Source organism: Branchiostoma floridae, chromosome 4 (assembly GCF_000003815.2).
Source record: "Branchiostoma floridae strain S238N-H82 chromosome 4, Bfl_VNyyK, whole genome shotgun sequence".
Classification (NCBI taxonomy): domain Eukaryota; kingdom Metazoa; phylum Chordata; class Leptocardii; order Amphioxiformes; family Branchiostomatidae; genus Branchiostoma; species Branchiostoma floridae.
Window position 1 is genome coordinate 17,832,884 of NC_049982.1, and position 13,814 is coordinate 17,846,697.

Genomic DNA, 13,814 nt, shown 5'->3' on the forward strand with positions numbered 1-13,814 from the left:
TCTTGTGACCATTTGTGACCATGATAAATGAATCACATGGTCTAACATTATACATTTCGACAGATTGTGTGTGCGTGTGACAGAGACAGATATTGACCTATTGTGTGTGTGTGTGTGTGTGTGTGTGTGCCATGTGTGTATGTGTGTGTGTGTATGTGTGTGTGTGTGTGTGTGTGTGTGTGTGTGTGTGTGTGTGTGTGTGTGTGTGTGTGTGTGTGTGTGTGTGCGTGTGCCTGAACAGTAACAAATAGAAAAAGATATATCAAGGTTCAGTCATCGGATGGTTTCAAAATTTATTCCATGATTGCGCCTGGTTCTGAGCCGTCGTTCAGATAGACAGCGGGATCTCTGCCTCGATGACAGTCGGCCCGGCATAGCGGTCCCGCTCGTCCTCCACAAACCAGGACGTTTTACTGCCCTTCTTACTGATCATGGCCCAGGACGTGCGGTGGGCTGGAGAAAACAACACACGGCCGAGCACTGAGTTAGAATTAACATGATGACACGGGTGTTTGCCTGATACTTTCTTAAGCAATTTGGTTATCAATAGATCAAAAAGATGGGATAATGTCCGAGAATATTAAGATCAGAGGGAAAGTTCGAACAAGTACAATTTTGAATTTTACGTTAATGTCTGGGATGGTATGGACAACGTTATCATATCAGGAAGGTACCGCACGTAGACTTTGAAATACTGCACTCTATGTCTACTATAGTTGCGATATGTCAAAAATACCTATATCTGGTGAGAAGGCTCCCAGGGAGTTGAGTTCTGCCATGGCGTCACCAGAGTACCTACTCCCCTCATCATGCACGGCGATCAGCACAATACGGCCCTGCAATCACATCATACAAATGTAACATTACCTTACATGCGGTGAATCCATTTCAACCTTCATTTTATTTAATCATATCATACACAACCACTTTTCGGTAGTAGCTACTACTAGTATGGTCTAAGCTTCAATAGCCAATTTCTTTGTATCGCACTGTGCTAATCTTGGATGAAAACTGTACGTAGACTGACACCTACATTTGGAAGCCCGCGCAGGAAGTCCCGCAGCGACACTCCGGCTGCTGGGTCGCCGTAAGTGTCAAACCGTACGGAATCCTCCATCTGTCCTGTCCGTTCGTTCACGGTCACCAAGTTGTACCCACGGCCTGCATAAGAAATAATCCATCAAAAATTGCATGGAACACACTATTCTTCCTTATTGCCTTTTCAATAGAAGCACCTGTTTACTGTGTGCATCTGACATGGGCAAACATTTCTGCTATCCATTTTGTAATTGTCGAATTCAGCTGGCGCCGCAACATTTCATCTAACTTGGAACACTAACACTGACAGGCAAATTGACAATCTTATAACCGTCGTGCGCTAAGCTAAAACGGTATAATCATCTGTTAGTGTGATATGTACCAAATTTCCTACAGCATCAGAATTATGTACCGTTCATGGCATACTGCACTCCATCCACCCAGACCTCACCCCTTCCGCCCAGGTAGCCGGGGTCGTCATATCCAGCAGAGACAACTTTGGCACTGATGGTCGTCCTTGAAACGATCGGCACTGGAATCATTAGAATATAGGTACAATTTCAACAATAGCTCAAGTTGCTACAGTGAGATTACCGTAACTAGCAAACACGTAATTATTCCATCACCTGAGATGTTGTCGAGTTGGCCCTGTAGGTCCGCCGCTGTCACCTGAAGTGACGTCACCTGTGTCCGGAGTGCGGCGTTATCAGCGGTCAGACTGCTAACCTGTCCCTGTTGTGAGGTCAGCTCTGTCCGGAGTGCGACGTTCTCAACGGTCAGATTGTTGGTCCTGTCCTTCAGTGACGTTAGCTGTGTCCGAAGAGCGGTATTCTCGGTGGTCAGACTGCTGACCTGTCCCTGCACGTCCGTTGAGTCGGACTCCAGAGTCTGCACCCTGCCCGCCAGAAGCGTCACGTCTTCCGCGTATGACGTCGCCTCGCACACGCCCTGGCCTGGGGAAACGGACCGCAGGATTGGAACAAAGGACAGGTAAGCCTGTAAGCATCGAAAGTTTTGTTTCATGTATCCACTTGAGTAGTTCTATGTCTTTATCACTTACACTCACTCACTCACTCACTAACTAACTCATCACTCACTCATTCGCTCACTTACTCACTAACTCATCATTCACTCACTCACTCACTCACTCATTCGCTCACTTACTCACTCACTAACACATCACTCACTCACTCACTCACTCACTCGCTAACTAACTTACCAACTCACTCACCATCTAACTAACTATTTTGTTTTCTGGCATACCGGAGCAGCACTGCGCGATGTCCGCCAGTCTACAGGAGTGGGCATCGTCGTTCCAGAAGTAGCCGTCCGGACAGCGGATCTGGTAGTCCCGCCCGCCGTGACACAGGTGGTACACCGTGCAGTCCTCCAGGTCCGCAAACACGCCGTCAGCCCGACCCTCGCAAGGAAAGCCTGGGAGGGGACGGAAATGATGTTTTGTGATGTTCTTTTGCTGCTTAACGCTTATGCAACTTACGAAGTAAATAACAAGGTGACACCATGGTAGTTTATTAACAGGTGGTGAAAATCATTTTGTCAGTCCAGGATATGTAACGTTACCTCACAAAGACTTATTATTATGTTCTGACCACCTTGCAAAGGGAAGTACAGGAAAAGAACGTTACCCGACTCTTGGCCGCTCGCTGTGGCCACCAGAATAACGAGACAAATGGACCACAGCATCTTCTTCTTACCTGTGGTTCGTATATGGAAACATATTCAGTCATTGGTCTGGGCAAAATTGAAATACGTTCTCTTGCAAAACAATAATATCAACGTAAAATGTTTCAATAACACTTAAATTTGCTCAGTTCAAATGACTTCGGACCATCAAGGGAACAAGTTACTACGCAGCCTGCAGTCCGACAGGCAGTCTGTCTCGGCGATCTCTCTTGTGGGACTTGTACACGTATGTCGTATCGGCCATTATTCATGGAGCATTATCTACACGATAAGACAAGTTACAATTACCAAATGTACCGTTACAGTTGCCTCCCAGTAGATGTCTTATGAATGGAAGTCCAAGAGGAACGTTACTTACAGTTGGAGGTAATGAACAAGGCGTGCACCCAGTTCCAGTTACTACTGCGGGTAATGACGAAATACAACTGTATTGCAAGAGGTGGCACCCGTCACTGTTATTCTGATTCAGACCACACAAAAAAAAGCTTGAAAGTATGAAGTTGCATTTTTCGTTGGAATTCAAGCAACGAATCGAACACTTTCAGCTTTTCTGAGTAGGACTTCAGACATCACATTGTAGATACCTCTTGTTTCTTATCTTTAGGAGTCTTAACAATTCTCGAAATTCGGATAAACGCTATCCATGTGCCTAGTTTTACCGATAACGACGGAAAACAACCCCTCTCTCCAGTACAGTTTATCCTGAATGCTGTAATAATCATATTTGTCTACCACCACGACAGCCGTATTCTCACAGGAACAATATCGACCTACTGATGTGAATATTGCCAGGTGATCAACAGTTTAAATATGTGCTATCTCCAGCGGGGCTTCCGTGTATCCCCTCTGACCTTATACCGTAGAAACAAAACAAAACCTTTAATGATCGACATTTATGACTCGATCGATTGTTCTGCATTATGTCGTTGTTGATAAACGTATGATATTACATGAAGGTCAAACGGATACCATGACATGAATAAAGTCAGTGCCAGATTGATGTAACCATAGCACTAGTTAAATGGAATGGCTTAACTGATTGTTTAATTGTTGCATTATCTATTCAATGGATATAAGGAAGGTCAAACAAACACAGAGGTCCGCACATCTCTGTAGTACCACTGAATCATTTAGAACCGCCCACTGTGACCACTAGACTGATACTTCGAGTGTCTGAGGCACTGGTGCAGTCTTAGTTTTTATGTCTCGAAAACGATCGTAAAAATCTCAAAAGTTTGGATGTTCTTTGGTTTTCAATCTTCGACGGAGGATTAATGAATACTTAATTCTAAAGTCCCACACGGTTGCAAGAAATTTTAATACACTTTGTCAAGGAAGCATCCACCAACATTGCTTAGTTTTGTTCTTTATTTCTAATGCCTGATCAAGAATACTCACCATCAATATGATGATACAGAAGTAGTATTCTAACAGTTATATGTTGACAGTGCGTGACAAAACAGCGCCGTTAAATCCAAAACAAGCCAGACCTGTTGTGACGTTCTGTGAATGAGTGTGATCATAATATGGGAATGAGAAACTATCAAGAGAAACTCTAAAGTTAAGGCGTGCGTTCAAGCCATCCACTAAAATTCCTTAGTTATAGTCATGGGGAAATATTGTACACTCAGAGATGCAGCATTCCCCTTCGCTATGCTGATACTGGTATGAGTGCCTCGACGACTGTCGGTCCGTGGTACCTCTGTCTTCTGTCCTCCACAAACCACGAAGTTTTACTTCCCTTCTTGCCGATTATTGCCCAAGACTCTCGATATCCTGCGGGAAAAAGTCAATAAAAGTTATCAGCAAAAATTTAGGAAAGGACGAATACCTGTCGTCCAGACGAATGAAGCTTACATTCCGGCAAATGACCACTCTACTTCGACATGGCTTTATACTCTATTCTACTTCAGGCAGTTTCCATGTGTTTCAAATGTTTGTGCGGCAAAATGGAATAACCAGGCGTTTAGCAAGATAGCTCTAGATACGCCATTTACAACTTCGTCAGGTACGGGGCCAACGTTATGATTACGTACCTATGGTTGGCAAAGTTGTCCCCAGATTTCGAAGTTCCTCCATAGCATCGGCTGCGTACTTGCTTCCTTCATCTTTAACCGCTATCAACACGACTCGCCCCTGGAACATTGGTGAGAAATGTAGAGTGTATAAGGAAATAAGGTTACGTGGCCCTCCACACATCCTGATTTTTTTTCCGAATATGTCCTACCTGAATGGTCCTATTCCCATTACTAATATAAACCTATGTGTGCTTTGAGTTCTAGTCTGGCTGACTGGACTAGCCATAAACCCGTATTGTGTAGACAATAGTGTACGAAAATGCAGACGGGTGTGTCAGAGAACAGATCTGTGTGTTCTGATGTCTCACCGTCGCCACAGCGCGCAAGTAGTCCCTGAGTTTGACCCCTGCCTCGGGGTCACCATAAGTGTCGAACCGCTGGGAATCCTCAGTCTGTCCAGAGGTCTCCTCTACTATCACCACATTGATCCCTCTGCCTATCACGGGAAGAACATTGACATGGCTCGTGTGTATTGGTTTATGAAGGAGTCCCCCCCCCCCCCCACACACACACGAACACAAATACCACATAATCCAATCATTGTCCCTTTCTTATGTACAACGTACTGAAAGGTATACAATACCGTACATGAGTTGATGCTATCATCACCATTTAATCTGACGTTATCCAGACTTCCATGTTACTTGCCAATGTTGAAATTGATTCGAGGAAATTACGGCGCCGTAATGCTCCGACACTTCTGGGACACCATGTACCAGTTTCTTACAATAGTGGACACTTCTGGGACACCATGAACCCGTTTCTTACGATAGTGGACATTTCAGAGTGGGACACCATGAACCCGTTTCTTACGATAGTGGACACTTCTGGGACACCATGAACCCGTTTCTTACGATAGTGGACATTTCACAGTGGGACACCATGAACCCGTTTCTTACGATTGAGAGCTTGCTGATGACCGGCCACCCAGACTTCAGCACAGCCCCCCTCAGCAGCCGAGTCATCAAACCCTGCCGACACGACCCTCACCGCAAACACAGCGGTAGGAAGGGGAACATCTAGAGTAGCAACAGAAATAGAATTTGGTAACCAACTTACCCCTGTCACATTTGGAAAAAAATCGATCGGACGACGATTCTGTTTCGACGATTCTGCGGCAATCGATCGAGCCTTGGTTATACTAATAACTTTATTTCGCACAGCAATTGTAGAAGGTACAAAGTATGGCTTATATGTGACAGGGACGGTTTTCATGTGAAAAATACACGCAACCCTCTGTCGATCTTAAATATGGCCGATGTTCCATCGATACTCCCGGAGATCGTGGATAATGTGACAGGGGTATTCTAACAATCCAGATCAAACTGTAACGTTACATACTGGCCATGGGTAACATTTTTAGGTCAACTGGATGATGTAGAAGTGTGTGTGAACGTGTGGCAAGTGACAAGAGTGAAACCGTAACTGTTTTCGAAAAATTGCTCAGAGAACCAAACACATATAGTGTGCAGTAACGTTGAAAATAAGGCAATGTCGTTACCGAGTCCCGGCACCAGTCTACCGTCTAGACTGTCAACTTTCGCCTTCAGGAGCTCTAGCTCGTTACGCAGTTGAATATTTTCAGCGGCCACCTGTTCTATCAGCTGATTTGGTCTCTCGTTTTCTCTTTCAAGACTTTCCACTCTTCTGGACAGTCCGGCAACCACCTCTTCAGCCACTACATCCCCGGACTCCAAACAGCCGTCACCTAAGTTGGGAAGTAGATCTAGATGCTGTGTCCCAAAAAATGTATTTAACACAGTTATACAATGATAGGTAAAATATACTACGCAGTGACTGCATGTTTCATTGTTTACAAGCTTCTTTCGTTGACTTGGCGCATGCATTAAACTTAGCGTTACAGCTGCAAGTCGTGCAGTAGTTTATGGCCAGTCCTTATGGTGCCTTTCCACGGTAAAGGTTTTATTACGTCTATAATTGATCAACATCTCTGAGTCGGTACCTCTGCAACATTTCGAAATGTCCGCTAGGCGGCAGTGGTGCAACCACCTGTCCCACACCTGTCCCTCAGGACATCGCAGGGTGTAGTTGATTCTGGAGTGGCAGAGGTGGTAGGTCGTGCAGACTTCGGGATCTGCGTAAGTGCCGTCCGGTAGGTCGGCACATGAGAATGCTGGAATCGACACCGGTTCCGATCAAATTACGGCATGTAATGTAAATCAAGATTAAACGATCATGCCAAATAAGCAGATAGAAGCAACATATAGAGTTGTTTACTTACTACGACTACCTGACAGTGATTACAAAACACACGTCATATTATTTGATCACTGAGTTCTGTCAACTTTCCCCTTAAACTTACTACTTTTTTAGTTCAATACAGTCATCCTTAATATGCCGATGTATGAGTCGTCTATGTTTACAATAATTGTTGTTCTCCGTATCCGTATGGTCAACATTCTACAAAATTCACATGCATTCTTTCTGAAGCGAAAGAAACACTACACGACTGTTCTCTGTTTGCAGGTCAATTACTCTGATGATTACCTGTATGAATATCGTGACCTCTGACCTCCAAGACGACGATTACAAAGAGAACGAAAGACGACATTTCAGGGAGTTCTTGTTTCGTGGACACCTTGTAAACCACCGTGATGGGAGCACACGCATAGGTCTATCAAAGAACCTACGATATCAAGTCTTACTAAGGTAATCACAAATCATTCATATTCAAATCACATCGTTGTTGGCTACAGGTGTGTTCATTTTTTCTCACTGCCGTATGGTAATGCTTGTACATGTCATTTTAATGATTCACCCCCAAGGAATATTCGCAATCGAGGGGCGGTGCGGAAGAAAAACCAGTTACAGAAGTTGTCTGTCTCTCTCTCTCTACATGTCAATTAAATCAAAGAAAGTGCATACACTGCATTGGTTACAACAGTTTATCAATGTTGATTGAAGCTTTGATCAGTTGATGGTCATTACTTGTAGGTTCCTCGCAAATGAAAGTATTGTTCGCTATCCTTTTTTAACCAAACAACGCACCAGAGGGAAAGCCAATAGGACTAATTCCATCTCCACCCAGCCCCGGGGGAGGTTGTGTTGGATTCGTCCACCTGCCACAGAGTCAGGAACTGAGTAAGACTGGGTGTGTCTCACAGAAGTACCTATCTAGCTGTGTCGCCAACTGTGTAAGTACCTGTTAGTTTCGGTTTTCCTTAAAAGATAACATTCCTTAATACATTAGTGGTACAAGTTCTTATGAAGTCCATCTACTCTGTACAGGCGTTATCGGCGAAACTGAACACGCATATATGCAAATTATTCGGCACAGCCTTGGACTATTTGAGGGGATATTTTCAAGTAGGTCGGAAATGGATCCAGAACACTGTACTGAACTTACCCACTTAGCGTCAGGAATGTGTATTGAGCAACCTGTTTCATTGTGGTCTTTTTAAACATCCTATTGCTACGAAGACAGTAAAATATACTAGTAATATGACATTATTCAGTAATGGGGCTTCAAAACGGAAGTATTCCTTGCAGGAAGCAGCACTGCCCGATTGGGATTTATTTCCACGGATGTTCTTATGTAGGTTAACAGGGTGATTGATCATGGCAGTAACTCACATAAACCTGCAGTAACTTGTTCTGACGTCTCAACAACGGGCTCCAAGTGACGCTAGCTATTACAGTGTAATTACTGCGCATAGCTGTACTTAGGTTGGATCGGGTATAGGATGTTTCAGTTGTGCCCATGTAAGGTAAACACATGTTGATTAATGTGTTTATTTGCCTCAAGCATTACAGTGCAAGAAAACCCCAGTGTTGGGCGGCATCATGGCTACACCTTCGCCAGAGGTAAGATGTGCTTTTGTCTTCGTAATTCGTAATTATACTAGTATTCTTAATTTTCATCCGACTCATTAATGTTCAACTTGTCACCATGATCCGTAGTTCATGCCGCATCATGAGTCCTTCTGACTGTCCACTGCCCTTAAATTACTTTGCCTCTGGGATTGATATCCGCCCCGTGGGAAATGTGGCCCAGCCAGTTCGTCAAGTTTTGCGTAAACGGCCTCGCCCCTCTTTCTCGAGAAAAGGAACTACTAGTAGTTACTTTGTAAGAGCATGCAAATTATATGTCTCATTTCATTTTTTCCAAATTACATCTGTGGGCACAAGATTAACGAAAAACATACAGAAATGACCAATAAATAAAATATTGGACAGTTTGGGTGGAACGTTTGTAAAATCTTGAAAAGAATATGTAGCCACACAACCCATATTTGAACAGAACAGTCACAAGCTTGTTTAATATATGGCCAAATACGTACTCACCAAAAGGTTTTTGTACTGAGAAAACACTATAGCCTAGTCACAACAATGCATGATTGTAGATTACAAGAAGAACACATTGTTTGAGCAAGTTGTCAAGCATCTAGTCAAAGCACAGGATGGTATCTGGACAGTTCGGCACATGGACACTTCGGCCCGGACATTTCAGCCCCAAGTCCGGGACACTTCGGCCCCAGGCCGAGGACATTTCGGCCCAGGCTCAGAGGACACTTCGGCCCAGCTAGTTCTTATGCGCGTGGGCATGCTATGCAGTGAACAAATTAACCATTGGGATCTTCATGCCCCAGAAACGCAAAAAAGCGTAATCACTAATGGCGATTTTCTCGAGTAGACAGGAGAACACTATATGATATACTGTACAAGTAAAATCATACGTGCTAAAATTATACGTTATGTAGTCAACTCGGGCTACGTGTTAGATAACTATCGTGGACTGGACCCGGGGCCGAAGTGTCCTCGGCTTGGGGCCGAAGTGTCCTCGGCTTGGGGCCGAAGTGTCCTGATTGCCAAGGGGCCGAAATGTCCATGTGCCGAAGTTTGTTTGTTTCCGACATTCCACAGGATTACCGTCTCCCTTCGCCCTTCCCCATGTCACATAAGCTGGTCGGTGCAGCTTGTTTCCGACCTGTTGAAAAATGAAAGCATCATTTCAGTACAGTGTACAATAGAATTGCAGTTACGGAGTTTATAATGTGTTTTCTAATGGGCTCCCTTCGAAATCAGCCCAATTCCTGATGGGACTACCCAAATGTATTGAAGATTGATTAAGATTGTCTACCCTTCCTGTTTACGACTTGACAGCTCATGCCCCTGTGGGCGGGTCTGGCGGTGAGCGGTTCCGTGCTGATCGCCACCGTGGCGGCCGTGGTGACGTACTGCCACTCCCGACAGCAGGCCCGCCGCGACCAGCGTCTCCGGGCCAGACTGAGCCGTGTCAACGAGCAACTCTCCAAACTGTACGGGCCCCTGTACGGCAACAGGCTGGCCAATCACAAGGCGTACGCCCAGGCCTTGGGCACACATTCCACCCTTGACTCGTACCTGAACGACGCTCTACAAACCTGGCAGATGGACCGACATACCGGCAGCATGATGCTGTCACGATGGCGGACATTCCTTTTCTACATCATGTACCCGTTAGACCTAAAGGCAGAGGAGATCATTCGCGACAACATCCACCTGTGCGAGGGACATTTTCCCCAGGGGTTCGCTGACTTCCTCTTCCACACCAACTATCTGCGCATCGTCCTGTCTCACTGGCAGCTCAGGAAAGACGGGACTCTGGACACAGAGCTGGAGTACGCTCAAGAGGACGACTTCTACCGCGAGAACAACGGTGGATTCGCCTTCCATTACCCTATATTCGACCAGCTGGACGTGTTCGTGAAGGACACATATGAGAGTCTGCTGCTGCATCAGCAGGGTTTGCTGAAGGCCCTGAAGGAGGGCGACAGCGGTGAGGTTGGAACAGTTCTTGTCAGTCCTCGTGGCGCCGAACAAGCAACGGAAGTTACCGAAGTCTATCCGATCTATGTCCCCGTTGGCCCTGCCAAGGGAGGCAAGGGAGCTACAAACGGCCATGGCAGTGTTCGCAAGGACATTGAAGACCGAGACGCTCTAACCATGGAACCTGATGACGTAAGTCTGTACCTACCCGCCAACAGTCTCCGCGGAAATGGCATGACCAGTGTCACGTCACGTGAAAGTGGCGACAGGGTGACTGAAGTCGAAGTTAGTTTTGCCTAACCTAGAACTATTAACATCCTGTTGTATCCAGACTGGTTGTATCCGTTTGTTTTCCTGTGATACTCAGGTTTCATTGATAGACAGGAGGGATGTAAAGACCATGGTGGATAAACAAATGATGACAGGATTTAACATTGCATGGCGTCCTATTCTGGGCAAAAATGGGGATAAGGTGTACATTCGTTCTTGTCTTGTCGTTCTTGTCTTAACTAACAAACGCACTTACACAATTTTCTTTTTTCGTTTTGACAGCATTGGAACTTCAATAAGAGACAGACCTCGTCTTGAGAACAACTTCTAGCTAACAATAAATTACCTATAAAAACCACATGGTGCGTGGGGTTGGGTTGGGGTGCTGGCAAACTTAACGATATTCAATGAAAGAAAATCTACGCCATGTTTCCAAATATCCTAGCATACCTTTTATAGAGAAGTCGTAACCGTTTTTTTTTGTCTGGCTGAGCGTCAATAAGACAGCCTTTTCGAAATTTTTTGCCCCTTTTTGTTTTGTTTGGAGATTAAAAATCTTGCAGAGTGGATGGATTGCTACTAAGTCGGGAGAGAAAAGAATCCAACAGAACGCACTGTAATCGTGTTGCAATCCTCAAGAAAGAGTGGTTTGAGACGAAATGTTATTGGCCATGTTAAGAAAACAGATTCATAAATACTAGTAGTACATAATCGTAGAATATTCGTTGTTTGTTCTCTGCCTTAGTCTTTGGCATTCAGTTGTGTTCTGGTGTGTACATTAAGATCTGTGTCTGCCATGAAGGCGATCTGTCTTAGATCAACCTTGTAACGTTGGTGGGGTTGGTGGGTAAGTTGACGTATTTGTCGTTTAACACAATATAATCGTAACCATTTATTAACGGAAACAAAAATTTAGGGTTCTGTTGTCGTCACAATCACCCGACAGTGAAGAGGTGTCAGCACAAACGTAAAAACTTTATCATTAATTTTGCGTATGTTTAACGTGTCGTTCCAAACTGACAATAGTAGGCACCCATCCATCTCATGAGATGATGGTAGATGAATGTGTTGACAATGAACATGCCAAAATAGGAAAGAACTTCTACAGCGATAGAGGACAATGTATATATGATTTATCATAAGGCTCCTGAACCATACGAGGTACCGGTGGAGCCCAGCAGGAAGTCACCAGACAGGGATGCAGTCAAGAAAGGGAAGATGGAGGACAAGCTCCAGGAACTGTAAGTTAGTTTGGAACTTTGTCGCTTGTCGTAGGGTTGGTTTGTGGGACAGTTTATTTTGGTTCAAGTTTTCTAGCCTGAAAATAGACATGATAACACATAGATGCATAGTTCAGTACATACAGTTTTGATTGCATTTATACTTAGTTCTTTAACTTAAGGACTTAGATATGTTAGGCACCTAACATTTACCTTGATTGTTTCTATCCTTGTTGTGTCTCTGCAGTCGACAGGAGCTACAGAGTGTGGTGTATGTACCAAACCAGTGACGCCTTCTGGTGCCATCGCATATGCTCGTGTGGACTATATGCACATGATACTAGTAGCTCAAACAGGGTGTACTCTCACTATCTAGAAAGACCAACAGAAGGAGGACAAACAGAAAGCTATATCAAGTTAAGGGACGATGTTACAAGGTCATACGCACTATACGTCAGGGACTAAGGATAGATGTGTAAAGCTCATAAGATATCATAATTTGCATTTTTGTAGACATAAACATTTCCCAGTGTTAAGATGTGTAGGTACTGTTGAACCAATTGTTATACAGTGGAGACCTAACATGCAATATATTGCCATAAATGTGTATGTACATTTTTAATGTTGCCTACAATAGAGAATCAATAATAGTTAATTACTTTGTGGTAAATGTATCATTGCAGAGTAAAGCTGTTATAATGTTGAGGTGACCACAGCTATCGTAAGAACAATGTGCCAATATCATACTGTGTCTCAAAACATGTTAATGTGAAGACCTTTTCATTGTTTAACTTTAAGAAAACAGGTGCCTACTGTAAGAAAAGTATTTTAACCCTGGTGGGTGGAAGACACATAGAATAGTGGTGCCCTTAGGTGGAAGACTACAAAGGAACTACTGTTAGATCTATGGCACATGTAAATTATGTTCAGGAATCATACAATGAAAGTCATCAACTGAAGTAGTGTGCAGTCTCTTCTGTTTGTAATCAAATGAACGAACATGATATGAAGGCAATAAGAAGTTTTAATAACTGTACTCTCAATATTGGTGTTTACAAAATAAAAGTCCAATGGTTATGGTATGTCATGATTGATTTTTTAATACTATTACTGTTTGTCCTAATAAATTAGTTTAATCTGAGAGAAAATTATTTTGCATAGCTTTAACAGCTATAGAGCAGTAGCCACAGCTAAGATATATTTTTCAATAATTGACAAGATAAAACAGTTTTGTTATAAGACTAACAGATCTTGATTTTGGAGGCCTTTGACAACTTTGCTCCTAGTTTCATTAACAACTACCATACTATATGCTGTTATAATTGAAAAATACATACATTGCCTTATGTGCCATGAGTAATAATTTACAACAGTATATTGCATGCATTGAACTTTCCATTACAAAATAACCTTTAAAAATGTAATAAGAGATGAATATCTTAATGTCAATTAAGCAAAATAACATCAAAAACATATCCTTTTTTTATAACTGCATGGGCAAAAAGATATGGCCCTGCCTAATTCAAAGTTTGCAAAAGAGGCAGACACTGACTTAGACAAGGCACAGTAAGGCCATGTTGATTTGATTATATGGATGACATCCGCGCTCGCACCAATTTTCGGCCGTTTCAAAAAAAAAAAAAAAGTTTTCGACCACACAATAAATTGTGCAAAGCAGCTGTAAAATGAGCACATATATGCCGTATATTGAAAAAAAAGTATCAGAAAACAGATA

The 13,814-nt window shown here is 43.5% G+C and overlaps 3 protein-coding genes across 7 annotated transcripts; 1 reads left to right on the top strand and 2 right to left on the bottom strand.

Annotated features, from left to right (window-relative positions):
* Nucleotides 1-276: 276 nt before the first annotated feature.
* Nucleotides 277-3,180, bottom strand: LOC118414329. Its single transcript, XM_035818311.1, has 8 exons — nt 3,101-3,180; nt 2,685-2,753; nt 2,302-2,472; nt 1,665-1,991; nt 1,451-1,570; nt 1,034-1,161; nt 737-836; nt 277-453 (listed from the first exon to the last, which is right to left on the bottom strand). The coding sequence occupies exons 2-8, from the start codon at nt 2,740-2,742 to the stop codon at nt 329-331; spliced, it is 1,029 nt and encodes a 342-aa protein (XP_035674204.1). The 5' UTR covers nt 2,743-2,753; nt 3,101-3,180; the 3' UTR covers nt 277-328.
* A 66-nt stretch (nt 3,181-3,246) lies between these two features.
* LOC118414341 lies at nt 3,247-7,496 on the bottom strand. The gene is made up of 7 exons (XM_035818335.1): nt 7,329-7,496; nt 6,784-6,954; nt 6,322-6,528; nt 5,720-5,839; nt 5,129-5,256; nt 4,779-4,878; nt 3,247-4,518 (listed from the first exon to the last, which is right to left on the bottom strand). The coding sequence occupies exons 1-7, from the start codon at nt 7,390-7,392 to the stop codon at nt 4,394-4,396; spliced, it is 915 nt and encodes a 304-aa protein (XP_035674228.1). The 5' UTR covers nt 7,393-7,496; the 3' UTR covers nt 3,247-4,393.
* On the top strand, nt 7,320-13,161 carry LOC118414325. 5 transcript variants are annotated; one of them, XR_004830933.1, is made up of 6 exons: nt 7,320-7,490; nt 7,833-7,975; nt 8,587-8,645; nt 9,945-10,781; nt 11,142-12,100; nt 12,327-13,161. XR_004830933.1 is itself a non-coding variant. In XM_035818304.1 (6 exons), the coding sequence occupies exons 3-6, from the start codon at nt 8,625-8,627 to the stop codon at nt 12,367-12,369; spliced, it is 1,092 nt and encodes a 363-aa protein (XP_035674197.1). In that variant the 5' UTR covers nt 7,320-7,490; nt 7,833-7,975; nt 8,587-8,624; the 3' UTR covers nt 12,370-13,161. The 5 variants fall into 5 exon arrangements, 4 of the variants coding, with proteins under 4 accessions (XP_035674197.1, XP_035674200.1, XP_035674199.1 ...); XM_035818304.1 differs by having other exon boundaries at nt 9,945-10,874; nt 12,003-12,100; XM_035818307.1 differs by having other exon boundaries at nt 12,003-12,100.
* Nucleotides 13,162-13,814: the final 653 nt, after the last annotated feature.